The following is a 27,492-nucleotide window of genomic DNA, read 5'->3' on the forward strand; positions in this document are numbered from 1 at the left end:
TGGTCGCCTCATTTTAGGAAGGATGTGGAAGCTCTGGAAAAGGTGCAAAGAAGATTTACCAGGATGTTGCCTGGAATGGAGAGTAGGTCTTACGAGGAAAGGTTGAGGGTGCTAGGCCTTTTCTCATTAGAGCGGAGAAGGATGAGGGGCGACTTGATAGAGGTTTATAAGATGATCAGGGGAATAGATAGAGTAGACAGTCAGAGACTTTTTCCCCAGGTGGAACACACCATTACAAGGGGACATAAATTTAAGGTGAAAGGTGGAAGATATAGGAGGGATATCAGAGGTAGGTTCTTTACCCAGAGAGTAGTGGGGGCATGGAATGCACTGCCTGTGGAAGTAGTTGAGTCGGAAACATTAGTGACCTTCAAGCAGCTGTTGGATAGGTACATGGATTACGGGAAAATGATATAGTGTAGATTTATTTGTTCTTAAGGGCAGCACGGTAGCATTGTGGATAGCACAATTGCTTCACAGATCCATGGTCCCAGGTTCGATTCCGGCTTGGGTCATTGTCTGTGCGGAGTCTGCACGTCCTCCCCGTGTCTGTGTGGGTTTCCTCCGGGTGCTCCGGTTTCCTCCCACAGTCCAAAGATGTGCGGGTTAGGTGAATTGGCCAATGATAAATTGCCCTTAATGTCCAAATTGCCCTTGGTGTTGGGTGGAAGTGTTGAGTTTGGGTAGGGTGCTCTTTCCAAGAGCTGGTGCAGACTCAGGGGGCCGAATGGCCTCCTTCTGCACTGTAGATTCAATGATAATCTATGATTAATCTCGGACAAAGGTTCGGCACAACATCGTGGGCCGAAGGGCCTGTTCTGTGCTGTATTTTCTATGTTCTATGTTCTATGTATCCCTCTGCAGACTTTCAGTATCCTCTGAACACTTGGCTCTACCACTCATTTTAGTGTAATCTGCAAACTTTGACACATTACACTTGGTCTCCAACTCCAAATCATCCATGTAAATTGTAAATAATAGCAGCCTCACTTGGGTCTTTTGCACATGCACCAGATGGGAACTGGCCGGCACACAAACAATCTGTCTTCTTTTGTTCCTTCAGCTTGGGAACAGCCCTGCACGCTTCTGCAGCAGAAAAAGCCTCAAAGGACCAAACCTCGGCCAAGTGACGCAAACTACAGTTCAGGTAACCTGAGCAGGGGGACCATTACGGAGGCCCACTGAGTCAGACACAGCTACGGGGACAGGAGAAAGGTCCTAGGACTTCCAGAAGTAAAGTTAAAGAGAGCTCCAAGTTTAAAGAAAGAGCTGCAAAGGGAGCAGACTTGAAGCAAAGTGGACTTGAAAGATGCCATGAAGATTAGAAGAGGCACCCGAAGGTTGGTGACTCCTTATGTGGGTCTGGAGGTGAAACTTGAGTGTGTGTTTCACAGGCTAATTGCATAATCTTGAAACAATTATTTTTTATTTGCTGTATTCTTTGCTGTCAGGTAACAAAAACCAGGGGCGAAATTCTCCCGAAACGGCGCGATGTCCGCCGACTGGTGCCCAAAATGGCGCCAATCAGACGGGCATCACACTGCCCAAAAGGTGCGAAATGCTCCGCATCTTTGGGGGCCGAGCCCCAACATTGAGGGGCTAGGCCGATGCCGGAAGACTTACCGCCCCGCCAGCTGGCGGAAACGACCTTTGTTGCCCCTCCAGCTGGCGCGGAAATGACATCCCCGGGCGGCGCATGCGCAGGAGCGTCAGCGGCCGCTGACAGTTTCCCACGCATGCGTGGTGGAGGGAGTCTCTTCCGCCTCCGCCATGGTGGAGACCGTGGCGGAGGCGGAAGGGAAAGAGTGCCCCCACGGCAAAGGCCCGCCCGCGGATCGGTGGGCCACGATCGCGGGCCAGGCCACCGTGGGGGCACCCCCCGGGGCCAGATCGCCCCGCCCACGCCCACGCCCAGGACCCCGGAGCCCGCCCACGCCGCCTTGTCCTGCCGTTCAAAAGGTGGTTTAATCCACGCCGGCGGGACAGGCAATTTATCGGCGGGACTTCGGCCCATCCGGGCCGGAGAATCCAGCAGGGGGGCCCGCCAACTGGCGCGGCCCGATTCCCGCCCCTGCCGAATATCCGGTACCGGAGACTTCGGCAACCGGCGGGGGCGGGATTCACGGCAGCCCCTGGCGATTCTCCAACCCGGCAGGGGGTCGGAGAATGACGCCCATGTTTTGTAATAACAAAATAGCTTACTTGATTATAGACTGAATGAAATGTTGTTGTCCGAGTCTTTCTATTTTGAAGTAGATGAGAGGAGTTTCTGAGAAGACAGCAAACGTTCAGTACAAGGTGTTAAGTAGCACGTCATTCCATTCATGTCATCCTGTGGACTTCGATACCACAGAAAACAGTAGAGGGCAAAAGATTGTGAGTGGGATTCTCTGTCCCGCCGCACCTATTTTCTGGCGTGCCGTGTTCTCGCCGGCAACGGGACACTCCGTCCTGCCAGCCCGCCAATGGAGTTTCCCATTGTGCGCGCCCACTCCTTCAGGAAATTCGCTGGTGTGAGTGCACTGCCGCTGAAACGGAGGATGGAGAATACAACCCTGTATGTTTTCAAGAAGCAGCTGGATATAGCACTTGGGGTGAAGAGGATCAAAGGACATGAGTGGCAGGATCAGGCTATTGAGTTGGATGATCAGCCACGATCATAACGAATGGCGTAGCAGGCTCGAAGGGCCAAATGGCTTCCTCCTGCTCCTAGTTTCTATGGTACACATTGCTGCCACTGTACATCAGTAGTGGAGGGAGTGAATTTTTAAGGTGGTAGATGGGTATGTTTTGTTCCAGGATGGTGTCAAGCCTCTTACGTTGCTGGAGCTGCACTCATCGAGGCAAGTGGAGAGCATTCCATCGCAAGCTCCAGGGTCCCAGGTTCGATTCCCCGCTGGGTCACTGTCTGTGCGGAGTCTGCACGTTCTCCCCGTGTGTGCGTGGGTTTCCTCCGGGAGCTCCAGTTTCCTCCCACAGTCCAAAGACCCGCAGGTTAGATGGATTGGCTATGCTAAATTGCCCTTCGTGTCCAAAGGGGTTGGGTGGGGTTGCTGAGTTACGGGTATGGGGCGGAATTGTAGGCTTAAGTGGGGTGCCCTCTCCAAGGGCCGGTGCAGGCTCGATGGGCCGAATGGTCTCATTCTGCACTGTAAATTCTATGTTGTAAGCCTGACCTGTATCTTGTAGATGAATAAATCAAAGATATATAAAAATAAACTTTGGGCGGGTTTTGAATGAAGCATTTTGCAATATGTCATAGGAGAAAAGTCTGTGCAAAGGTGTGCATCAGAGATCTTAACCCCGTATAATGCTGTACTAAAGAGAGCAAATATTCCTGGAATTTCCTTTGCTTTTTTATGGTGTGGCTTATTGGTTTTGAACATTTTTTGGTTAACTGTGAAGAAATCCATGACTTTATGATTTTCAGATGAAAATATTCTGTACAATCTTAGTTTAAGGAACCGAGGCTGAGAATTTATCAGGAACTGCTTCTCTCATGGCTTCATTGGACGTATGGATGTGTGTATAGATGCAGGGTAATTGAAGAATCTTGAAACAAATATTTTTTACTTGCTGTACTCTTTGATGATAGGTAAAAAAAACAAATTTTGTAATAACTAAATAGTTTACTTGGTTCTGAAATGTTGCTGTCCGAGTCTTTGACAAAGAGTTAACGGACGCGAAATGTTCACTCTTTCTCTCCCTACAGATGCTGCCAAACCTGCTGAGACGCATCCAGTCGGACGTTCTGCACCTTTAACACCCCATTTGGCCGGTATTGCTACAACCGGATGCCATTTGGCATCATCTCTGCATCGGAAGTGTTCCACAGAATAATGGAGCAGGTGATGGAAGGTATCGAAGGGGTTCGTGTATATGTGGACGACATCATCGTCTGGTCTACCACCCCGCAGGAGCACATTGATCGCCTCCAACGCGTCTTCCGACGAATCCATGAGCATGGCCTCCACCTCAACAGGGCCAAATGCTCCTTTGGTCAAACAGAAGCTAAATTCCTCGGAGACCAAATTTCACAGTTTGGCGTGCAGCCGGATACTGACAAGGTATCTGCCATTAAGGCCATGAAGACACTGGAGGCCAAGAAGGCTGTCCTCCGCTTCCTGGGCATGGTCAATTTCCTGGGGAAATTCATCCCTAACCTCGCCTCCCACACCACGGCTTTCAGGAACCTGGTTAAGAAGACAACCGAGTTCCAATCGCTCCCCGCCCACGAACAAGAATGGCAGGAACTCAGGGCGAAGCTGACCAAGGCCCCGGTGTTGGCATTTTTCGATCCAGCCAAAGAAACAAAGATCTCCACGGATTCCAGTCAGTCCGGCATTGGAGCAGTGCTCCTTCAATGTGACAACGCCTCCTCATGGGCTCCTGTCGCATATGCGTCACGTGCAATGACGCCCACTGAACAGCGCTATGCACAAATTGAAAAAGAGTGCCTGGGCCTTCTTACCGGAGTCGTCAAATTCCATGACTGTGTCTATGGACTCCCAAAGTTCACAGTCAAGACAGACCACAGGCCACTGGTCAATATCATTCAAAAAGACCTTAACGACATGACGCCACGCCTGCAGTGCATTCTCGTTAAACTCAGTCGGTACGACTTCAAACTCGTCTACACCCCGGGTAAGGAGCCCATCGTCGCCGATACACTCTCCCGATCTGTCACCACACCCTGCGACCCAGCGGGCTTCGTGTGCCAAATTGATGCTCAGGTGGCATTCGCCGCATCCAATCTGCCTGCCATGGACGAACGACTCATCCAGATTCGGCGTGAGACGGCCAACGATCCCCTGCTCCAACGTGTCATGCGCCACCTGACAGACGGGTGGCTAAAGGGCCAATGCCCTCAATTCTATAACATTAAAGATGACCTGGAGGTAGTAGATGGAATTTTACTAAAGCTGGACAGGATCGTCATCCCGCACAGTATGCGGAACCTCATCCTTGAGCAGCTTCATGAGGGCCACCTGTGGGAGTGGAGAAATGCCGCCGACAGGCCTGTGAGGCAGTGTACTGGCCTGGAATCAACGAGGACATTGCCAACGCGTTCTTAACTGCCCAACATGCCAGCGTTTCCAGCCTGCTCAGCCAAGGGAGACCTTGCAACCCCATGAGTTGGTCATGTCCCCCTGGACCAAACTGGGCATCGACCTGTTCCATGCACTTGGCCGGGACTACGTCCTCATAGTGGACTATTTCCTAAACTACCCGCAGGTAGTTAGGCTACACGACCTCACCTCAACTGCGGTCATCCGTGCGTGCAAGGAAACCTTCGCTCGCCATGGCATCCCGCTCACGGACATGTCCGACATGGGCCCGTGTTTTGCCAGTCAGGAGTGGTCCAATTTTGCCAAACGATACAACTTCACACATGTCACGTCCAGTCCCCATCACCCCCAATCCAATGGCAAAGCTGAAAAGGGGGTGCACATTGTCAAACGACTCCTGTGCAAGGCGGCCGATGCAGGATCCGATTTTTACCTCGCCCTGCTTGCTTACAGATCAGCTCCATTGTCCACCGGCCTGTCACCGGCTCAATTGTTGATGAATCGCACGCTGCAGACAACGGTGCCGACCATTCATGTCCCGGACTTGGACAACCTTCCAGTCCTTCGTTGAATGCAGTTGTCTCGGGCCCAACACAAATCGGCACACAACACCGGCGCCACGGATCTCCCTGCTCTGCCTCCTGATGACGAGGTCCGTGTCCAACTTCCCGATGGTGGTTGGTCCGCCACCGCTGTGGTGCTCAGACAAGTGGCCCCCAGGTCATTTTTGGTTCGTCTACAAGACCGCTCTCTTCTTCTCCGAAATAGGTGGGGACTATGACTCCTTCCTCGCTCGCCACCAGATCATCAGGTCCTGCCTCGCCGTCATGACGAACCCGTCACGGACTTTGCAGATCTCCCTTTCGCTCTGCCACCCTCTGAGTCTGACACAGTCCAACCCATTCCAGAACAGGCGGCTCCTGACCCACCCTTGAGGCGGTCAACCAGAATTCGTCCCCACCTCAGAGACTGAATTTATGAACTGCCTGAATTCATGGACTCTTTGAACTCATGAACTGATTGTTTCGTTACCCTGTTTGATTAACTCACTGGTTTGTACATACTGTTGTTCTAGTTTTTTTTGTGTTACATACTGTCCATCTGCACTCGACACCTTCCAATGTAAATATCTTAGAGTTTCTGTACATAGTCCTGTAAATATGCTCGCATGTGCCACACATAATTAGGAAAATTCGCATACTACATTATTTATTGCCACGAACACACATTTTTTTTAGAAAAGCGAGGATGTCATAATATACACATCAGTATATGATGGTGCAGAGACACACACTGACTGACACACTGCAAGACCAATCAACACACACAACACAGCAGCCTATCACCAATTAAGGCACGGTCACTATAAAGACAGAGGGCACTAGTTTTCCCGCTGATTCGGGATGCAGCCTCTGAGGCAGACAGAGCCCGCAGTCAGTAGCACAAACATCCACCATGTGCTAGCAGTATAGGCTGGTCAGGTTAGGCATAGATCTTTAGTCAATCTAACATAATGTCGACCCACAGTGCAAGTGTGTTTAACAGCTCTTAGTTAAATAAAATAGAGTTGTACTATTACAAGTGTTGGTAGCCTGTCTATGTTACTGCTAAGGTAAACGCAGTCTCCACAGATCCAGAGTACCCAACACATCAAGGATTTTCTGAGCAGATAGCAAATTTCTCGTACAAAGTATTCAGTAGCACATCATTCCATTCATGCCGGCCTGATTACCATAGAAAATAGTTGAGGGCAAAAAGTTGTGGACGGGATTCTCCGTTGGCTGATGCTGAAATCGCGAAATGCGATTGGGCAGAGAATAGGTTCCAACGCTAAAATCGTCGTGGGCGGCGATTTGACGCAACCGCGACAGAGGCATTAATGCGTTCCGGAACGCATGTACAGTAAGCACCGTTTGAATATCATTAGTGGGCCTGACCTGGTATTCACCTGGCCTCTGCTATGCCCCATCTCCGATGGGCAGAGTTCCTGACTGCATGGTTCACTTGTGCTTTTAAAAATCGAGAAACAGGCATGTTGGCTGCTGAGGGAGAGAGAGAGAGAGAGGGGGGGGTGTACGGAAAGTGTCCAACATCGGTATAATTTGCTGTCAGTTGTGCCGCAGGCCGGCAAGGGGGGGGTGGGGGGGGGGGGGGGGGCGGCTTCTGCCAGGTTTGGGAGAAGTAGCGGAGGGTGGCCAGGAGGTGGGCTGTGAGGCAGGGGTGGACGGGTACGGAACACCATTACTGCAGCCGGCAAGGCAGCCATGCAGCTGCACACTCTGCTAACAGCCCACTGTGAACATGGGTCGTATAGATGGCCCCCAAGGCCACCCCGCTAAGTGCCCTCTGGCCCCAGCCAACCCATCAGCTGTATGGGCACGCTCCAGTGCAACCAGTGCCATCCTTTTGGCTGTGATAACTGTGTGTAGGGAGTGTAAGGTGTCTATGTGGCTGCAGCTTGTCAGCCTCCCGAGGGTCAATCACGGACCCGGCGAATCCGGCACCATTTTACATTGGAATCGATTGTGTTCCACGTGATGTCGGTGCTAGCTCCTCCTCAGTTGCTGAATCGATCCAGGTTCGGTGCCGGCTTTGTTGTCGTGAAAGTCCACGAATTTTGCGTCGGCCTAACATTAGTCTCAGAAATGGAAAATCTTGCTCTGCATTTTATGAAGAAGCAGTTAGATATCGCACTTGTGGCGAAGGGGATCAAAGGTCATGGTGGAGGGAGGTGGGACCAGGCCATTGAGTTGGATGATCAGCCACGATCATAACGAATGGCGGAGCAGGCTCAAAGGGCCGAATGGCCTCCTCCTGCTCCTAGTTTCTATGGTACACATTGCTGCCACTATACATCGGTGGTAGAGGGAGTGAATTTTTAAGGCGGTGGCTGGGTGTGCTTTGTTCCAGGATGGTGTCAAGCCTCTTATGTTGCTGGAGCTGCACTCATCGAGGCAAGTAGAGAGCCTTCCATCGCAAGCCTGGCCTGAATAAATCAAAGATATATAAAAACGTCTAACACCCTCTCTGACTCCCTTACAGATATTGAACGCTCTGGCAAGGATATTGAACGCAGATGTTGCCCTAGTGGTGCTGCTGCTAGGCCGGGCGACCAGAACCTGGAGACGGCGGCAGCAGCAGAGCTGCAGATGCTTGAGGTGGTGGCCCATATGCCGGCCCCCGCCCCACACCCTGAGGCCCTGGCCGCCCACCAGTCTAGGGAGGGACCCAGAGGGTGAGTCACATAACAGCCCAGGGTGTACAGGTGTCATAGTCGTTTGAACAGATGACGGACAGCGAGTGCCGCAGGAGGCTCCACCTCAACAAGGAGAGATGCGACATCTGTGCCATGTCCTCGTGGACTTGGTGCCACTTGGAGAGGGAGGACACTCACTCCCGGTGGCCGTCACTGCAGCCCTGAACTTTTATGCCTTGGGATCATTCTAGGACTCGAGCGGGGACCTGTGCGGAATCTTGCAGGCTACAGCCCACAGATGCATTCAATAGGTTATGGATGCCCTGTATGCCCGGGCAGAGAACTACATCAACTTTGACATGAACCAAACCCAACAAGCTGCCTGGGCAGCAAGTTTCTCTGCCATCGCCGGGATGTCCCACGTCCAGGAGGTCACAAATGCTACATATTTATCAGGAACAGCTCCTGTCATGGCTCCATTTGACATCTGCCTGAAACTCCACCCAGGCTCACAGAAAATTTAACTTTTAGACCGTGACCTTTCTCCTCCATCATTCATCCTTTTTAAAAAAAGTGCCGAACATGTGTTGCCTCAATGCAAAAACCTACTCCGTCCGCTCCCCTCCCACACCAGGCCATCTGCCTTGTGTTCTTGAGGTTGCTACATTTTGTTGTAATCTCTCACGACTACAGTTTAATATCTAACACACTTCCCCTCTCCCTCTAATTCTGATGAAAAGTCAAATGGACTCGAAACATTATCTCGGTTTTCTCTCCCTATAGATGCTGCCAGACCTGCTAGGTTTTTCCTGTATCTTTTATTTTGGCGGCAGAAAGCAACCACTGTCTCTTGTAGTGTACACATCCTGCCCCATCACAAAACCAGAGTGCTGGCAGTTATGCTTCTATGCAAGATGTCATGCTGGCTGTTAAGTAAATGGAACTGATGTTATTTCATATTAGGTAACTTTGCACAATTTTTATAAATTGATGGATGTAGCTCCATTCATTAGTACAGAAACTGTGGTTAGTCAATTCGAAAGCTAATTTACAATGCAGTCTTGTCGTGATCATTATCTACAAGTATATTATATTCATCATTGGAGAAAGAAACTTCACTGAGGCACCTCTCGGATATCTCTGACAGCTGGCTAAAGAGCAGCTTAGACGCAAGCATTGAAGAAAGTCATGTAGCCCCAATCTCAAGCAGAATTGCTACACAGTCGACAAGTATCTGAGTAAAGGGGTAAAGAAATCTCTTGAACTGTACAGGGATCCCTATCTTGCCAATAGCAGTCCTCTTCCTTACCTGCTGGTAGGCTCCAATGATTTTCCGTGCTTCCTGGTACAGGGTCTCTCCACTCCAGTGCGGATTCAGCTGATGCAGTTCCGATGCTATTCGATTGTGCTCTCGTAAGAAGATTATGTGCAGTATCTGCAACCCTAAATGTTCGTTTGTTCGGGAATCTCCTGCATAACAGAAGTATACAAAGAAAATTTAGATAGCGTTAAAATTCTCGAGTACTACAGAAAAGGGGCAGTCTTGCTGCAGAATGCCAATTCTATTGCTGTCAAATTTGAATGGGCCTGCTGCAAAAAACTGGCCTTCAAGGTCACTGAAATATGAGTGTATAACATTTTGCATTATTTATAGGTATAAATTGTTTGGGGTTTTTTTTCAGATCTATGGGCTGAAGGTCACTTTGGTTAACACTCTGCTATTATCTCCAGCAGGAACATTAAATTCTCACAGTGGGGTGTTCGTAGAAGTTGGTAAATTTACAAAGAGTTAGGGCGGCATGGTGGCGCAGTGGTTGGCACTGCTGCCCAGGGCACTGAGGACCCGGCTTCAGTCCTGGCTCCAGGTCACTGTCTGCGTCGGGTTTGCACATTCTCCCCGTGTTTGTGTGGATCTTACCCACACAACCCAAAAGAATGTGCAGGTTAGGTGGATTGGCCATGCTAAATTGCCCCTTAATTGGGAAAAAAGATAATTGGGGACTCTCAATTTTTTTTTTAACTTACAAAGAGTTGGTTCCAACTCCAGACTGTTCAGGCCTAACCTGATGGAACTGCTGGTCTCTACCATTGAGTCATGCCTCATTCGATGGTGTTGCGCTGTGAACTGCGATTTCAGCATCTCCCATTCTTTGTATGCTAATCTTCTCTTCCTGTTTCCAGAAGACATTGCTGCTTTGCTGGCATATAGGAGCACTCTGGTGCCTTTCTTGTGCATAGAGAGCAAGGCCTGAATTTTCACGCAAAGCAGAGGCTCTCTGTCTTTGTGAAAATAGTGCTGGAGACCCAAATCTGAACTTTCAGACCACTCTTTCAACTTTTGAGTTGATCACTCTTGAGTTCATGGAGCTGGGAATTCTCCGGCTCTGCGCACCCGATGTGAGTGTGAAAATGCAAACCGGAAGTGTTGGGAGACCTTTCTGATGCGACCACCAATTCACTCGAGACAGAGAATAGAAGTGAACAGAGGCTTTAATCAACGAGAGCAATGCCTGCCTGCGACTGCTCTGCTATGAGAGCCGCCTACAGGGCAGCTGCTCTTTACTCTGGAACACGCTGTGCGATCTGATTAACCATGTCCGCTATCCGGGGGAGGGGGTACGCATCGAGGTGCGTGTACCGGTTTATGGTTTGGCTGTAGTCTGCAACCATCCGGTTCTTTTCCCTGGTCCTGACAACTACCACCTGAGTTCTCCAGGGGCTATTACTGGCCTCGATGATCCCTTCCCGCAATAGCCGCTGTACCTCGGACCTGATAAAAGTCCTGTCCTGGATGCTGTACCGCCTGCTTCTGGTGGCGACTGGTTTACAGTCGGCGGTGAGATTTGCGAAGAGCGGGGAGGATTGACCTTCAGGGTCGCGAGGCTACATACGGTGAGAGGGGGTAGAGGCCCGCCGAACTTCAGGGTCAGGCTCCTGAGGTTGCACTGGAAGTCCAGTCCCAACAGAAGAGGAGCACAGAGATCGGGGAATACGTATAGCTTAACGTTTGCATATGCTACGCCTTGTATTGCGAGGTCCGCTTTGGTGTACCCCCGGATCTGCACTGAGTGCGATCTGGAAGCGAGGGAGATTGTTTGAAGTGCGGGGGAGATTTGGAGCGAACAGCGCCTTACTGTGTCTGGGTGAATGAAGCTCTCCATGCTCCCGGAGTCAAACAGGCAAGGTGTTTCATGTCCATTGACCCGGACAGTCATCATGGAGTTCCGGAGGTGCTTTGGGCATGACTGGTTGAGGGTGACCACGCCGAGTTGCGGGTAGCTGGCATGGTCAGAGATGGTGGGGTGGTCCCAAGATGGCTGCCCCTGTCGGTTGCACGTGTCGGGCGGCGTTGCAGATGGCGGCCAAGGTGGCGGCCCCTGTTGGTCGCACGTGTTGGGCGGCAAAGAAGATGGCATCCAAGATGGCGGCCCCCGTGAGTCACACGTGTTGTGCGGAGTTGAAGATGGCTGCCCCCACGGACAACACGAGGCAGATGATGCGTCCGGAGGGGGCGGAGCCGGCAGGCACGCAGCCACACTGCGGGGTCTGCGGGCCTGTGAGTCCAAGAGTCTGGCCTGCGATTTGGAGGACTTGGACCCAAAGTGTCCTTTCTTGCCGTAGTCGCTGCAGTTCGCGTTCCGAGCCAGGCAGCGTTGCCTGGGGTGCTGGCCGCAGAAATAGCAGGGTAGCCCCCCAGGTTGGGCGGGTAGCCACGCAGCACAGGCCTGGGCTACTCTCTGGTCGTGGGTCCACGAGGGGTCGCGTGATCGGACGGGAAAGCGTTGAGGCTTTGGAACGCTACTTCTAGGGAGGTGGTTAGTTTTACTGTCTCTTCTAGGTTGAGGGCGCCCTTCTCGAGCAGGCACTGTCTGACTTAGTTGGACCGGACTCCAGCCACGTAGGCATCCCGGACGGCGAGTTCCATGTGTTGGGAGGCCGTGACGGCCTTGTAGTTGCAGCTTCGCGCGAGGACTTTGACGTCGTGTAGGTACTCCTCCAGCGATTCCCCAGGGCGTTGGCGGCGAGTGGTGAGGAGATGCCGTGCGTACACTTCGTTCACCGGCCTCACGTATAGGCGCTTCAGCATCGCGAGGGCGTCTGCATATGTGGTCACTTCCGCGAGTTGTACGAAGATTCGATGGCTCACCTGGGCGTGGAGGAGGCTCAGCTTCTGATCATCAGTGACGGAGGGCGAGGAGGAGGCGGCGAGGTAAGCCTTTGGCTTCCGCGGCCTGCAGGTCGAGTTCCAGTCGGTCAGGTTTGAGGGCTGATTCCATTGCGGTGTTGTAGTTGATTAAATTGATGAGACCATCAATTCACTTGAAACAGAGAATAGAAGTGAACAGAGGCTTTAATCAACTAGAACAGTGCCTGCCTGCGACTGCTCTGCTATGAGAGCCCCCTACAGGGCAGCTGCTCTTTATACCTCCCCTCAAGGGGGCGGAGCCAGGGGTGGAGCCCACAAGGGCACGAACATGGGCAACAGGGTGATACAATGTAGTACAGTGGTGAATGGTTACTATAATACGTTCACCACACTTTCAGTGAACTTTCACTGGGAAGTCAACGCAGTGGAAGAATTTCGCAATGGAGATCACTGATAAGCACAGGGCTGATTTTTTGTTTCCTCAATGCTGTTAGGCAGTGAAGCTGATTGTAGCACCACAACAGACACTCCAAATCTGATCAGACAACGTGGCACAGACTGGGAAATGAACAAAGGTGTTTGGAGCTCTAAGGCTCACTTCTACTCATTCCTATCAGCTACTAATCCATTAGGTTATTGTCTTATTCACTGGACTGATGGTCTGTGGTTTAAATCAAGAAACATTCTAAAGGTGGAACTATACAATCGTAAATAAAATGTGTACGTGAGTAATGGCAGAATCAAACCTTTGAGTAGTTTGTTAGAGGTCAGAGTGTAAGAGTAACTTGGGACAAGTGCAGCTTGATGGAGCATTAGTTGGAAGTGGATCTAAGGACAATATTTAATAGTCACTGGGAACCTGTCACTAGTGAGGAGGTCACAGTATCAAGACCAAGGGGTACTCTATAGTGTGGAAGTCTGGTGGCCATGCAGGGGACACTGGAAATGGCTCAGAAAGGTGCTGCTTGATTGTCAAAAACATTGGGAAGTAAGGGGTAACCAACATATGTTGAAGTTAGGAGGCCATGATCAGTACTCCTGTGATCAGGAAATAGCATTCCAGCGTCAGTTTAATCCTATAGCAGTCTATCAAAATCTTACCCTCGAGGCGGAAGAGAGTGGGATCTCCATCAAACTAGCGACTACAGCCAGAACACCAGTTTGATGCAATGGCAATTCTACCCAGGTAAGTATTAAAGGAAGAAAGTGAAAATGCAATTTTGTAATGACAATTAGGCAAAAAACACCAGAGATTAACAGATAGATCCACAATCAACAACCATGACACAACATATTTAAATATATTTTCAAAGTGTAGGTACCAAATCAGCACTGAATTCAAAATGAGGAGCTGTAACTCCTTACACATGACACTTCACAGATCTATAAACGCATGGGAAGACGATACTGTTAAGGGACGAGATACCTATGAATCATTGGACTGAAAGTCCATGGGACAAAAACCTGAAGGAATCCGGAGGATGGCATAAAACAAAGTTCTTGAATCCAAAAGGATGAGACAGAAGAGCCGCATGGACGGTTAATGATCAAGAAAAAACTTTGAAAGTAGATTATGTTGTTCAGAAGAAAGACGAGAAGTTACACTGCACAATAAAGAAGGGCAAAGAGTTGTTCCTTAAAGGTATCTTTTTAAGGAACTTTTAAGAAGATTGGCATGAGATAACAGAAAGAAACAATTTTGGAAGAAACTTGAAACGGAACATCGAGAGCTGTTGGGAATTCAGGAATCAAGGGTACGAATAGGGCAAAGAATCATGAAAATACTTCTGCAGAAATCATTGGGCATAACATTTTATGGTTACAGGAGACTTTGCTACCCTGTTTTATACACATTTATATGCTGAATTCCTGCTTAATAAAACCTCTATTTTCTTTCTTAAATAAACATTGAATAATTTGTATTAGTAATGTAGGAGACTCAGGTCCTCTAGGTTGCAAAATACTACCCCCCGTGACCTATCTCTAATCTCAGTACCTTTCTCTTTCACATTACAATGATAAATTTGTGGCACCTGTGCCTTGTTGTGGATTTACCTGCCAGAAAACATGGAATGTCTGACGTGTTTGCGGTCAGCGATTGGTTTCTGGTCAGCGCACAAGGGTTTTGAAGTTTCTTGCTCATGAAGGGTAGGTAGGCTAGGCCATCATCAGAGTACTCCTGGTTAATGGCCAGATACCCGAGATCATTGGTTAGGTTCCTCAGTTTCCGTGCTAGGGAGCCTGTGCTCCCGTAAACCATGCTGGCATCCACAAAGGAAGTGATGCTATTCATTTGTTGTCTGGGTTGGAGAGTCTCTGTGGAGATTCCACATGTTGGTGCAGAACGGAAGAATGGCATGCACATCTTGCCTTTACCTGCACGGGGGTCATCATCGGGGATCTGAAATATTCAGATTTAATCAGACTGTAAGCAAAAGTTCAAATATCGCATCAAAGCATACATGGATGATTCAGGACAGATACTTGCCTTTATTGGGAAGCACGGGCCTCTGTTGTGACATGATAATGAACAGTCACTGCTGTCGTTAAAGGAAGAGGAACTGGCAGTTTGTGGTGCCAGGTCGATATCGTGGTCAATCCACTGCCCCCATTCCACCAGAATGTGGGCATACATGCTGTCGAGAGAAATGTTCTCATTGCGGGTGTGCAGGATTTCAGTCGACACTTTCCTAACCTGGAAAAAACCAATACAATCATAAATTCTTTTGTTTTCATGATAGCATGATCATCTCTATATACCCACCTCACCTCAGCATGCCCCACTACATACCGGTGGTAAGGGGAACCCATTATACTCCTTGCTTTCGTTCCATCCTCTTGGAATTGAGTACCCATCTTCGTATTCTGCATCTATCCATCGAGCAAATGGCGTGTTTGATGCCCCCAACCAGGGTTTCTGCCTAGAGTCAAAAAAAATACAATGAATGGTTATTTAGTTGTGGTGAACAGATATTTGAAGAAATGTAATGCAGGTTGTCCCCAAAGCTCTCAGGGAACAAGCTACATTTGCAAAGTAAAAGGGAGAACATCTATTGGTGGGGACATACTTATACTTATTAACCAGCACATTATAAGAGATATTGTGAAATCCCAGCATGGCGGAAGCTATGCTTTCACATTAATCACATCTGGTGAGGTCAATAAGACATGCTCCAGGTCAAGAACAGATCTCCACACCACAGCCGGACTCTGCAAGCTTCCACTGTGTTATTGAAAATATGGAAAGATGTGTCATTTGAAACATGGAAGTCTGGCAATATCTGGTCTGAGAGAAACATGAGAGGATACAGGGAAAGATCCCACAAAGGGTTAACAGCAGCTGCCAGGGAAGGATTGTAAAATGCAGATAGCCTTGTTCATCAGGTTTAGCAAACAAGACAAACAGGATTTTGAATGAAGCCAAAAACAATGACTCACACCTTCATTGAAAGTAACTATCTTAGTAAAGATCTGGTAAAGAATGGATGAGGTTCAGTTGAATTTGGTGATAATTCTAGGTGTGAAAATTTGCTAATGCCAGGTTTATCAGTCTACGAGAAACATAATTTAAAGCCAAAATCAAAGTCAAAATTATGAACTGAGGACACAATTGGAAAATAAAATGATAGAAATGACAGGAATTAAAAGTAACACCTCTTGAAGTCAAAGCATTTTGAACATCACAAAGGAAACAATGTAATCAGGTCAATGAGGTGAAGTCATGTCAAAATGAATACTTAGTTGGATTAAAAGGTTTAGATCAAAGATTCTTTTTACAATCAAAGAAAATAAGAGTTACTTTACAATAACATCATAAAAACTTAATTGTTTGAAAGCGAATATAAACCAAGAGACCAGGGCAGGAACTACCAGAAGCAGAACTCAGAGGGAGAGAGGGGAGAAGCAGAGACACATTACAGTCAGCTCGGTCATGGGAAAGAGACAGGGCAAAGCAGCCGAGCTAAAATAGCTCAATACATCTAAGGAAGACCAGACTTTAAAGAAGATTGATTGTCAAGTTGGGCCTGAAGGTCCCTTTAACCAACCAGAAGGATCCAGAAGCAAGATCTTTTTACTTTTCTGTAAAGACAGTGATTGCATCTTTTAAAAAGAAAAAAATATATATAATAATAAAATAACTTAAAAGTTTTAACCTGAAACAGTGGTTATTAGTCTACTTTATTTACTTAGCAATGCGGGACCCAGGATCGATGCTACTAAGTGGTAAGTAGATGAAATCTTCGGTGAAGGTATGGGTTATACCGGGGGATAACTTGAAAATATAGTTTGACCTGAATAGCACCCACTGAAGCTTGCATCAGAGTCGGGGAGTGAGAATCCCTGATCACCATTTAGAATGTCGGCCCTTTTTGGTATAGGGGGACTTCTAAGAATAGTGGTGAGTTTTCAAAAACAACTGGCTGTGAGCATGTGTCAGAAAATCAGTGAACACCTGCACACCCAATACACTGGGTGCTGCGAATTGTGGTGAAGAAAGTATTCAGGAGACTGTGCTGCTGGAGGTCTTCTCAGAGGATCAACAGAGGCAGAGGCTAGCCCTGATCCACTGAGAGCTATCCACCTGAAAGTTGTTCCTTGTTCAAGTAATATGGGCACTATGATTCATTGTCCCTCTCGGAAATTTCAATTTCTGTGCTGGGTAGACTGCCCAAGATCTTCTTCAAGAAAACTGAGAAGAAGAAGTCACTCAGTGTACACAGGTGCCACAAACATCAGTGAGAAGAATAACCAATAAATTTGCCTCGGTACTGGTTAAGGGCTGAATGGTGCCCAGGATATTGGGAGAACTTATTCTTCTTGGAAAAGTGCCCATGGGCGTTTTTTTATGTTGACAGAGAACCTCAGTTTAACACCTCAGCAAAAAGGTGAAACCTCTGTCGATACATTGCTCCCTCAGCCCAATGCTTTAGTTTACCTGAAACCCTTCTTTGGAATCAAGATTAGTGATGGTTTTCCTTCTTAAAATAAATCAGGGAAGGATTCCATGCTTTCTGCTGCGGTAACCAGACAGTTGCCTTCCCCCTTGTGAGATTTCTCATCTCCTTTCAGGCTCTTGAAATCTAAGCTTGGTATCACTCATCATTATCTCTTCATTTCTCATCCTCTTTTCAAATGAGTATTTTTCATCAGTATTCACCAAAGAGAAGGACTTGGTGGATGATGAGTCTGGGGAAGAGTGTGTAGATAGTCTAGGTCACATTGAGATCAAAAGGGATGAGGTGTTGGGCGTCTTGAAAAACATTACGGTAGATAAGCCCCCAGGGCCTGATGGGATCTACCCCAGAATACTGAGGGAGACATGGGAGGGAGCCTTGACAGAAATATTTGTATTCACACTGGCTTCAGGTGAGGTCTCAGAGGACTGGAGAATAGCTAATGTTGTCCCTTTGTTTAAGAAGGGTAGCAAGGATAATCCAGGAAATTACAGGCCGATGAGCCTTACATCAGTGATAGGGAAATTATTGGAGAGGATTCTTTGAGACAGGGTTTACTCCCATTTGGAAGGCAATGGGCATATTAGCAATAGGCAGCATGGTTTTGTGATAGAGAGATCGTGTCTCACTAACTTGATTGAGTTTTGAGAGGAAGTGACGAAGATGATTGATGAAGGCAGGGCAGTGGATGTTGCCTACATGGACTTCAGTAAGGCCTTTGACAAGGTCCCTCATGGAAGACTGGTACATAAGGTGAAGTCACACGGAATCAGAGTGAGCTGGCAAGATGGATACAGAACTGGCCCAGTTGTAGAAGACAGAGGGTAGCAGTGAAATGGTGCTTTTCTGATTGGAGGGCTATGACTAGTGTCTGCAGGGATAAGTGCTGGCACCTTTGCTGTTTGTAGTATATATAAATGATTTGGAGGAAAATGTAACTGGTCTGATTAGCAAGTTTGCAGACGACACAAAGGTTGGTGGAATTGCAGATAGTGATGAGGACTGTCAGATGATAGAGCAGGATACAGATCGTTTGGAGACTTGAGCAGAGAGATGGCAGATGGAGATTAAACCGGACAAATATGAGGTACTGCATTTTGGAAGGCCTAATACAGGTGGGAAATATACAATAAATGGCAGAACCCTTAAGAGTATTGACAGGCAGAGGGATCTGGGTGTACAGGTCACAGGTCACTGTAAGTGGCTGCGCAGGTGGAGAAGGTAGATAAGAAGGCATACGGCATATGGTAGATAAGAAGGCATAAGGCATACATGCCAAGTCATGCTGCAGCTGTACAGAACTTCAGTTAGGCCACACTTGAAATATAATGTTCAATCCTGGTCGCCACATTACCAGAAGGATGTGGAGGCTTTGGAGAGGGTACAGAAGAGGTTTGCCTGGTATGGAGGGCATTAGCTCTGAGGAGAGGTTGGATAAACTCGGTTTGTTCTCACTGGAACAACGTAGGTTGAGGGGCGACCTGATAGAAGTCTACAAGATTACGAGGGGCATGGACAGAGTGGATAATCAGCAGCTTTTTCCCAGGGTGGAAGAGCCAATTATTAGGGGACATAGGTTTAAGGTGTGAGGGGCAAAGTTTAGAGGAGATGTGCGAGGGAAATCATTTGCACAGAGGGTAGTGAGGGCTTGGAACTCGCTGCCAGTGGAGGTGGTGGAATCAGGTACAAAAGTGACATTTAAGGGACGTCTTGACAAATACTTGAATAGGATGGGAATAGAGGGATACGGACCCCGAACATTGAAGATTTTAGGTGAGACCGGCCTGTTCCTGGTCCTGTTCCTGTTGCTGCTGTACTTTACTTTGATCTTTGTTCTTTTGTTCTTTGTATCCTGTGTCATTGACTTTCACCTGAGTTCATCAACTTAAAAATAAGCTGCCAATTGTGCCACTTGACTGAGGGACTATCCTGGCAACAGATAAGTCTGACAACACCATTGACCAAATTGTTCTTTCTGCTGGTGCAGTACCTGTTGTTGCAGATACCGGTGATGTTCCGATATTTGTTCAGTAGGCAGGAATTGGAGCAAGTTACTGGCCGCATCTGAGCAGTGCAACCTGTCGCCTTAGCCAATGCCTTAAGATTGTGTGCGCTGAGCAGATCTGAGGAACAAAACACCATCTCAATTAGAGGCTGTAAGCTATGATCTCAATCAGGCAAACTGCCCTATGTGTTTAATTCCCCCCCTTGTATGTCTTAAAGGCACTGATTCAGAATGAAAACTTCACCAGAATGATCATTCTTCAGGTGTGGATCATGTCAGGGGGGTTTTATGAAGTTTTCCCACCATTCAGGGGATCGGAGCCGAGCTGTATTCCTGCCCTCAACTGATAACCACGTGTGCATTTTCCAGCAGGTTCAGGAGTTGGGATCCTGGCTGATTTTCCCCCATTTTAAAATATTGCATTTCAACTAATACCCGAGTTTAGATCAGATAACCCGGTACAGAAATATGGTTGAAGCTGAGACACTTTAGCCTTTGTGCCTTAACTTCCGTTATTCATGGAAACATTAGAATAGTTAACTTGGATCTGTATTGAGATCAGAGTAGAAGAACATACGTTTCAAACAATTGCAGGATTTTTCCTTCGGAGATTGATGCACTAAGAGTCAAGAACCACAAAGACATGTGAGACTTTAACCAAGGCTTTAATACACTACATAGGAAGCTTACCCGACACAGACGACCCCAGACAAAATGGGTCAGGTCTCAGAAGTTGGGTCTTATACTTAACTCCCGGGGGAGTGGCTAAGGCGGAGCTCTGCGTGGCCAGGTCAGGTTACATACAGGTGACCGAACCTCTACAGAGCTACAGTACAATACACAGTACAATACACAGGATTAAAGGGCCACGTTACACACAACTATTATATAACTATGTACAATGCTAGGGAAGTACAGTGGTGTATCACCACAGAGATTGTGTACCAACAGTTAGAAAGAACATTTTCCAAATCCCCTAAACTCCACCATCTGGAAGTTCCCTTCCAAGCCGTGAACCAAACTGGCTTGGAAATATATCACCGTTCCTCCATCATCACTGGGTCAAAATCCTGAAGCTCCCTCCCTAACAGCACCTAGAGATTACAGACATCACATGGGCTGCAGCAGTTCAATAAGGTGGCTCATCACCCCTTTGTAAAGAGTAATTGGAATTGGCAATAAATCCTGGCCTTGCCGGTAGTGGTCACTTCCCATGATTGAATGAAAAAAATTGCTCATTCACTGGAGATTTTACTCTGTTCTCACCTTCTGTTGAATAAAGTACACGGTACAAGGGTGTGTGTAAAAGTGAAAGAGCGATACATCTATGAAGAAGTTCTTTAAATTCCTTTCTGGGGTGTCAGTGTTCCTGACCAGATCAGCATTTGCTGATTGTCCTTAATTGTCTTTAAGAAATGTCTCATGACGCTTGTACGAAAATGATGGAAACTGGTGGCCCATTGACCCAGTCTCACAGAACAACTCAGCTTTATGACCCCCAAAGGTGCTCACCCTCTAGCAACTACATAATCTCCTGGGAAAGCAAAAAACAAATTTAACAATAAAGTACCAAGCCGGCTTTCTGCGGCAACATGTAGGTGGAGGTCGACATTGGGTGGCACCCGTTAGAGCTTTTGTTTTTTGACCCTTTTTACCCAGTTTTAGTTGAAAACCCAACAGAAGAATACGGCACAAAAAGGAACAAGCACTAATCCGCTTGCGAGCTTGGGTATCGGTGCAGAATTCTGTGGAAGGAAAGATGGCAGGAGCAAGCTCGCCGGGTGGGGCTGCACTCATTATGGTGGACACACTGGCCGAGGTGATGGCGATGGAGTTTGAGCAGCAGTTTGCCAAGCATTTTGAGCGGCATGGAAAGGAGATGATGGGAACGCTCAAGCAGCTGCTGAACAATATGCTGGCCCCGATAAAGGAGACTCTTGGAAAGACGTCGACGGCAGTGCGAAAGCAAGGAGAGGTGTCGAAGGGGGTGGAGCGGGCATTGTCGCGGCACAGCTACCAGCTCACCTTGATGGGAGAGGAACTGAGAAAGGTGGAGGGAAGTAACAAAGGGCTGAGAGCCAAAGTGGTCAGGTTGGCAGAATTTGCGGATTGTGGGGCTGCCTGAGAGGGTGGAGGGCCAGAGGCCGACAGAGTACTTTTCGGAGATGTTCGGCAAGTGATTGGGGGAGGAAGAGAACACCTCCCTCTTTGAACTGGTCAGGGTTCACCGGTCGCTCCGGCTGAAGCCAAAGGTGAATGGGCCACCGAGAGCTGTGATAGTTTGTATTCACAGCTATCAGATGAAGGAGAAAGTGCTGAGATGGACCAAGCAGAACCAAGAGGTAAGGCCGGAAGGCAGTGATATTCATATATACCAGGATGGTGGAGTTGGCAAGACGTCGGGTGCCTTTAACAGGGCGAAGGCGGCGCTTTATAAGAGTAATGTGCAGTTAAGGGTGGTCTACCCAACAAAATTGAGAGTTACGCATAATTCCAAGAACTATTACTTTGAGACGGTGGAGGAGGCGGAGGTGCTCGTGCGGGCTGAAGGACTGGGATTGAACTGAGTTTCGACTTTGTTTTCTTTTGTTGTGGTCGGAAGGGGTGTTTTGGGGATGGTGGGATGCTGTGAATCAGGTATTCCACTTGGGCTTTGATAGCTGGGCCAGGAGTATAGCGGTACTAGTCGATAAGAGAGCTAGGTTTCAGATGGAGAAGGTGGTGGCAGATCAGGGGACCAGATACATTACAGGAACGGATGCTTTGGGAGGTTGGTGGTCTTGGTTGGCGTGTATGCCTCAAAGTGGGATGATGTAGGGTTTATGAAGAGGATGTTGGCTGCCTATCAGGCCTGGACACACAACAATTAATTTTAGGGGGGGGATTTAAATATGGTGCCGCATCCGAAGATGGAAGCCGTGTTCATTGAACCCTTCGGTGATGGTGGTGGTGGGCGGGAGGATGTTGGGGGGATGGGGGAATGAACCCATGGCGGTTCTTACATCCAGGGGGTAGGGAGTATTCCTTCTTTTGCCAGTGCATAATGTGTTCTCAAGGATTGACATCTTTATTATGAGGAGCTTGTCGTAGCCCTGGGTGAGAAAACCGGACTACTCGGCAATTCACATTTTGGATCATGCTCCGCATTTGGTGGATGTGGCCCTGGAGAGGAGGCCTACACTGAGGCTGGCATTGAGGTTGGATGTGCGGTTGCCGGTGGATCCAAGTCTTTGTGTGAGGGTGGGAAGGGTGATTGATGGTTATGTGGGGTTCAGTAGGAATGGGGAGGTCTCACTGTTGGTGGTTTGGGAGGCTCTGAAGGTGGTGGTAAGGTATAAGATCATCAAATATAAGGTGCAGGTGGATCGGGAGGCAAGACTGGAGTGGTAGCTACTGGTAGATTAAATCTTGGAAGCTGATGGGAAGATCCCACTCTGAAGCTTTTGGTCAGTAGAAAGGAACTGCAGGCGCTGTTTGACCTTTTGTCTTTAAGAGCGTTACGTCAGTTGAGGGGGCGACGTGTGTGGTGTACAAATACGGGGAGAGGGCCAGTCACTTGTTGGCAGGTCAACTACATCAGCAGGTGGCTTCGTGAGAGATTGTTCAGTACCGGGATGGGGCAATGGGGTTGGTGGTGGCGCTGGAACAGGTGAACAGGGCATTGGAGGAGTTTTATAAGAGGTTATATAGGTCGGAAACTCCATGGATGAGTCGGATGTGAGGGAGTTCTTGGAGGAGCTGGAGTGTCCTAAAGTAGGAAGGAGGAGAGGGTTGGGTTGGAGGAGCTAGTGGAAATTGAGGAAGTTCAGATAGGGAAGATGCAAACGGGCAAGGCACCTGGACCTAATGGGATCCCGGTGGAATTATATAAAAATGTTTGGATAGGCTGGCACCGCTGTTGGTAGAAATATTTGAGGACATGACATGGTGGTTAAGGGGGTGCTCCCAGAGACGATGGGACAGGCATCTATTTCGCTGTTGTTAAGAAAGGATAAGGACTGGGTGAATTGTGGGCCGTATCGGCCAATATTCCTGTTACATGTCAATGCCAAGTGTCTTGCCAAAGTGTTGCCGCTTAAGTTAGAGGAGTGTCTTCCACAGGTGATTGCAGAGGATCAGACAGGTTTTGTGAAGGCTAGGCAGTTGTCCTTGAATGTGCGGCGCTTTTGAAATGCTGTGCTCTCCCCATCAGAAGGGGTGAGCCGGAAGTGGTGGTGGCACTTGATGCGGAGAAGGCGTTTAATGGAGTAGAGTGGAATTATTTGTTTGTGGTGTTGGAGCTGTTTGGGATTAGGTTTAAGTTTGTGGCATGGGTCAAATTGTATATAAGGAACGGAAGGCGAGTGTATGTACGAATGAGGTGAATTCGTAATATTTTCAGCTGCATAGAGGAACGAGGTAGGGGTGTGCCACATCCCCCCTCTTGTTTGTGTTCACAATAGAGACTTTGGCCATTACGCTGAGGTGTTCGGATGAGTGGAGGGGATGGGGGGAGGTGGGGAGCATTAAATGTCCTGTATGATGATGACCTTTTGTTGTATATTTCTAACCTGGGCCGCAGGGTGGATGAAACAATGGGGCTGCTCAGGTAATTTGGGGCCTTTTCGGGATACAAATTGAATTTAGAGAAGAGCGAGTGTTTTTGGTTTCTTCACCAGGGGTGGGAGCTGGCTTGAGGGGGTTGCCGTTTCATGTGTCGACTGCTCACTTCAGGTACCTGGGGTGCAGGTGGCTCCGTAAATTGAATTTTACCAGCCTGCTGGACAAGGTCAGGACAGATTTGTTGAGATGGGATAGCCTCCCCTTACCATTAGCAGGCTGGGTGCAGATTGTAAAGGTTAATAGGATGTCCTGTTCCTCCCAAGGTCCTGGAGGGTCAGCCACAGGGCAGCCAGTGCTGCCTGGGTTGAAGTAGCGGCGGCTGTGAGCTCAGGGAGTGTGACCAGGAGGTCTGACCTCCAGTGCAGGAAAAAGGTCAACAACCTATACCGGGAAGCACGAGTGAGCAGACACCAATGTTTCCCCTCCCTTCCCTGGGACCTTTCTGCCCCCACGCAAGCATCCATCCCCCAACTCACCATGCAACCCCCACCCTCCCTCCACCCACCTCTCCCTTCAGGCCCCCCAACCCTCCCTTCACCCCCTCTCCCTTCAAACCCCAACCCTTCCTTCACACCCCCCCCCTCACCACTGTGAACCACGCATGTGGCTCACGATGCCCTCTCTGTGTCTCCTCAGGAAGAGCTCTCCCGCAATCATCAGGAGTGGGCCCAGACTGACGGTGGGGTGCCAGACATAAGCATCGCCACCTCCTTCGATGAACGGGCCCTGGAGGTGACTTGGGTGGCCGGGACAGGGGAGCCGCAGAGGTGAGGAACCTTCAGGCTCCACCAGAGAAGCTGTCAAATATGAATTGTTATTGCCTTCTGACTGATCCATCTCTCCCTTGACCACATGTCCATTCTCCCACAGGTTAACCAGATGAAGGCGCTGGCCCACCCCAGGCGGACCCCTCTCATGGCTGCCAGGAGACCACCTCGGAGGGGACTTCCGAGGAAGACACGATCAAGGCTTCCCAGCTGTCATCCCCACACTCCACAAATGCAGATACACGCACCTTGTGGGAAGTGTTAATGGTCAGGCTCATGGGCACAATCTGGGACGCACCACACCGCTCACAGATGGGAATGGCCGAGGTGCTGTGGAGCTTGTCCCAGTTACAGGTGAGCATTGCCGAGGCGCTGCAGAGCATGTTTCAGTCGCTGACGATCATCGCCGAGGGTGGCGACACCATGGACATTGGGGAGCCGCCAGGGCTGGCAGAGTCAGATGATGGAGGGGATGCTGGGGCTTGAACCATCTACCCCTCTGTCCCAAGTTGAACCCCAGGGCCCTAATGGCAGCGATCGGAAGGAGGGAGTGCTAGGTGGCAACCTGGACCAGTGGAAATGGTGGCCACCAGCTCTCCCGGGTTCCACCCCTCTGCTGAGGCCGCATCTCACAGTAAGCACCTAGAACAGGCCGGCATGGCTGTGCATGTGCCACCGACAAGTGCACCAGAGCCCCCTGAGGATGGCTGCCAGGGGCATTGAGGGCCATGGGACGTGCGTGCCCGCTTCCCCCAAGAGCCAGCCACCCATCCTAGGATGCTCCTCAAAGAGACAAGGGATGACCGACTGCCCCAGGATGTAGCTGTCATGGATACTCCCCGGGAAGCGGGCACACACGTGCATGATCTTCATGTGGTGGTCGCACATGAGCTGTATGTTTTGGGAGTGGAATTCCTTGCTGTTAAATAGGGTACTCCCGGATGGCGCGGTGAGCGCAGGGCAACATGTGTGCTATCTATTACGCCTGACCTGGGGCATCCCGGCAATGCTGGAGAACCCTGCTGCCAGGCATCTTGCTGGGCTTGGTCCATGTCAAAGATGATATAGTTTCCCACCCGGACAAACAGGGATTCCATGGCCTGTCGGATGCACCTGTGGGCTGTGGCCTGCGAGATGCCACACAGGCCCCCGCTCGAGCCCTGGAAATATCCCGAGGAGTAAAAGCTCAGGGCTGCGGTAACCTTGACGTCCACCGGGAACAGGTGTCCTCCTCCTCCTCCATGTGGTGCCAATTCCACGAGGACGAGACCCAGGTGCTGCCTTGCTGAGGCGGTGCCTCCTGCTGTTCAAATGACCAGCGACGGCTCTACACCTTGGGCCGTCACGGGACTCCCCTCTGGGTCCCTCCCTGGCCTGATGGGCGGCTGAGTCCTCAGGGTGTGGGGCGGGGTCCGGCACATGGGCCGCCGCCTCGAGCACCTGCAAATGCTGCTGCTGCTGCTGCCGTCTCCGGCGTCTGGCCTCATTATGAAGCAGCAGCACCACTAGGGCCTGTTCTGCTGGGTCCAAAATCCCTACCACAGCATTCAATAGTGAGAGAGGGTATAGACTGACAAACAGCGGTGGCTCCCACCCGGGACACTCCAATCCCCCATTGATCCCCCCTCCCTGGAGCGCCCTGCCCATGCACTTCCGGACACAGCAGGCTCCCCTCACCGGATCGCAGACCCTGTACGCCACACACCCGCTCATAATGTCACCTGGACCGGGTGATGGTCTTCTCCCCATAGCACTCACCCACCCTCCGGCCATGGACATGTCCACGAAGCTGTGTCCCATCCCTTGGGTGTTTGGATGTTGGCTGCTGCGTGTGTGGTGTTGCCTCCTGCAGTTTTCAGGCAGTGTCCAGGCATCACGGTCTGATTGGTATGCTAGGCAATGACTCCCACATGCTACATGGCCCGCCCACCCATGGGTATCAACTTGGGTTGTGTGAGGTGCTCACTTAACCATAATTGCCAATTCCCTATTAGCAATAGCCTTCAGCCGCACGGCCAGAGGCCTCGGCAGCCGATGGGGGTTATGGGTGGTCGGTGGGGCAGACGGGCAGGCACAAGAGTTACCCTTGGAACGGATACACCGATCCAGGTGTTGGCATGGTGGTGCTGCATGTGGTTGCCCACCTCGGTTGCACCCCCAGCGCCTCCCCCTACCCTCCCATAGAGGTCCATCTCACAGGAGTACTTCCGCCAGGTTCACGTTTTTAAATGGGAGTACTAATCGGCGCCATCATGACCACTTTCTGGGGAGGCCGCTGATTAACAGGAGGCCGTCGGAGATGGGGTGGCTCCCGTTAATTTTATAGAAATAGAGTTTAAGCAGTTAATTGGTTTCTCGCCACGCTACGGCGAGATCCTGATTTCGCCTTCGGGAACAGGCCGGTGCGGTTCTCGTTTTTGGCCTCTCCCCCTAGTCACTGGCCTCGTTTCGCTCGAGCGAGAACATAACGAGGCTGGAGAATCGCGTCCATCGTGTCATTTTGGGTAGATTTCGCAGGGTGATTCTTGCCAGGTGTCTGAGCAGAATCTCGACCTGTATTCACCCACACTTAGTCATTTTTTTGGAGCTTGGGGATTTTCTCACTGGAACATCCCACACAGTTGGGGCACAAATATCCTGGGGGGGAGATTTGTTAGTGCTCTTTGGGGGGGTTTAAACTAATGCAGCAGGGGCATGGGAACCTGGATTGTAGTTTTAGGGTAAGGGAGAATGAGAGTATAGAGGTCAGGA

At 49.5% G+C, this 27,492-nt stretch overlaps 1 protein-coding gene across 1 annotated transcript in view; it reads right to left on the reverse strand.

Moving 5' to 3' along the window:
* The window catches only part of LOC140430274 (eosinophil peroxidase-like), a 93,089-nt gene that overhangs the window by 44,470 nt on the left and 21,127 nt on the right, over window positions 1-27,492 (reverse strand). The window contains exons 5-9 of the mRNA XM_072517697.1: window positions 19,358-19,490; window positions 15,204-15,333; window positions 14,901-15,107; window positions 14,468-14,813; window positions 9,575-9,735 (exon numbers count right to left, since the gene is read on the reverse strand). Of these exons, the coding sequence (XP_072373798.1) occupies window positions 9,575-9,735; window positions 14,468-14,813; window positions 14,901-15,107; window positions 15,204-15,333; window positions 19,358-19,490 (977 nt within the window). The remainder of the gene's footprint in view (window positions 1-9,574; window positions 9,736-14,467; window positions 14,814-14,900; window positions 15,108-15,203; window positions 15,334-19,357; window positions 19,491-27,492) is intronic.

The sequence above is a fragment of the Scyliorhinus torazame genome, chromosome 10 (genome assembly GCF_047496885.1).
Source record: "Scyliorhinus torazame isolate Kashiwa2021f chromosome 10, sScyTor2.1, whole genome shotgun sequence".
Lineage (NCBI taxonomy): Eukaryota > Metazoa > Chordata > Chondrichthyes > Carcharhiniformes > Scyliorhinidae > Scyliorhinus > Scyliorhinus torazame.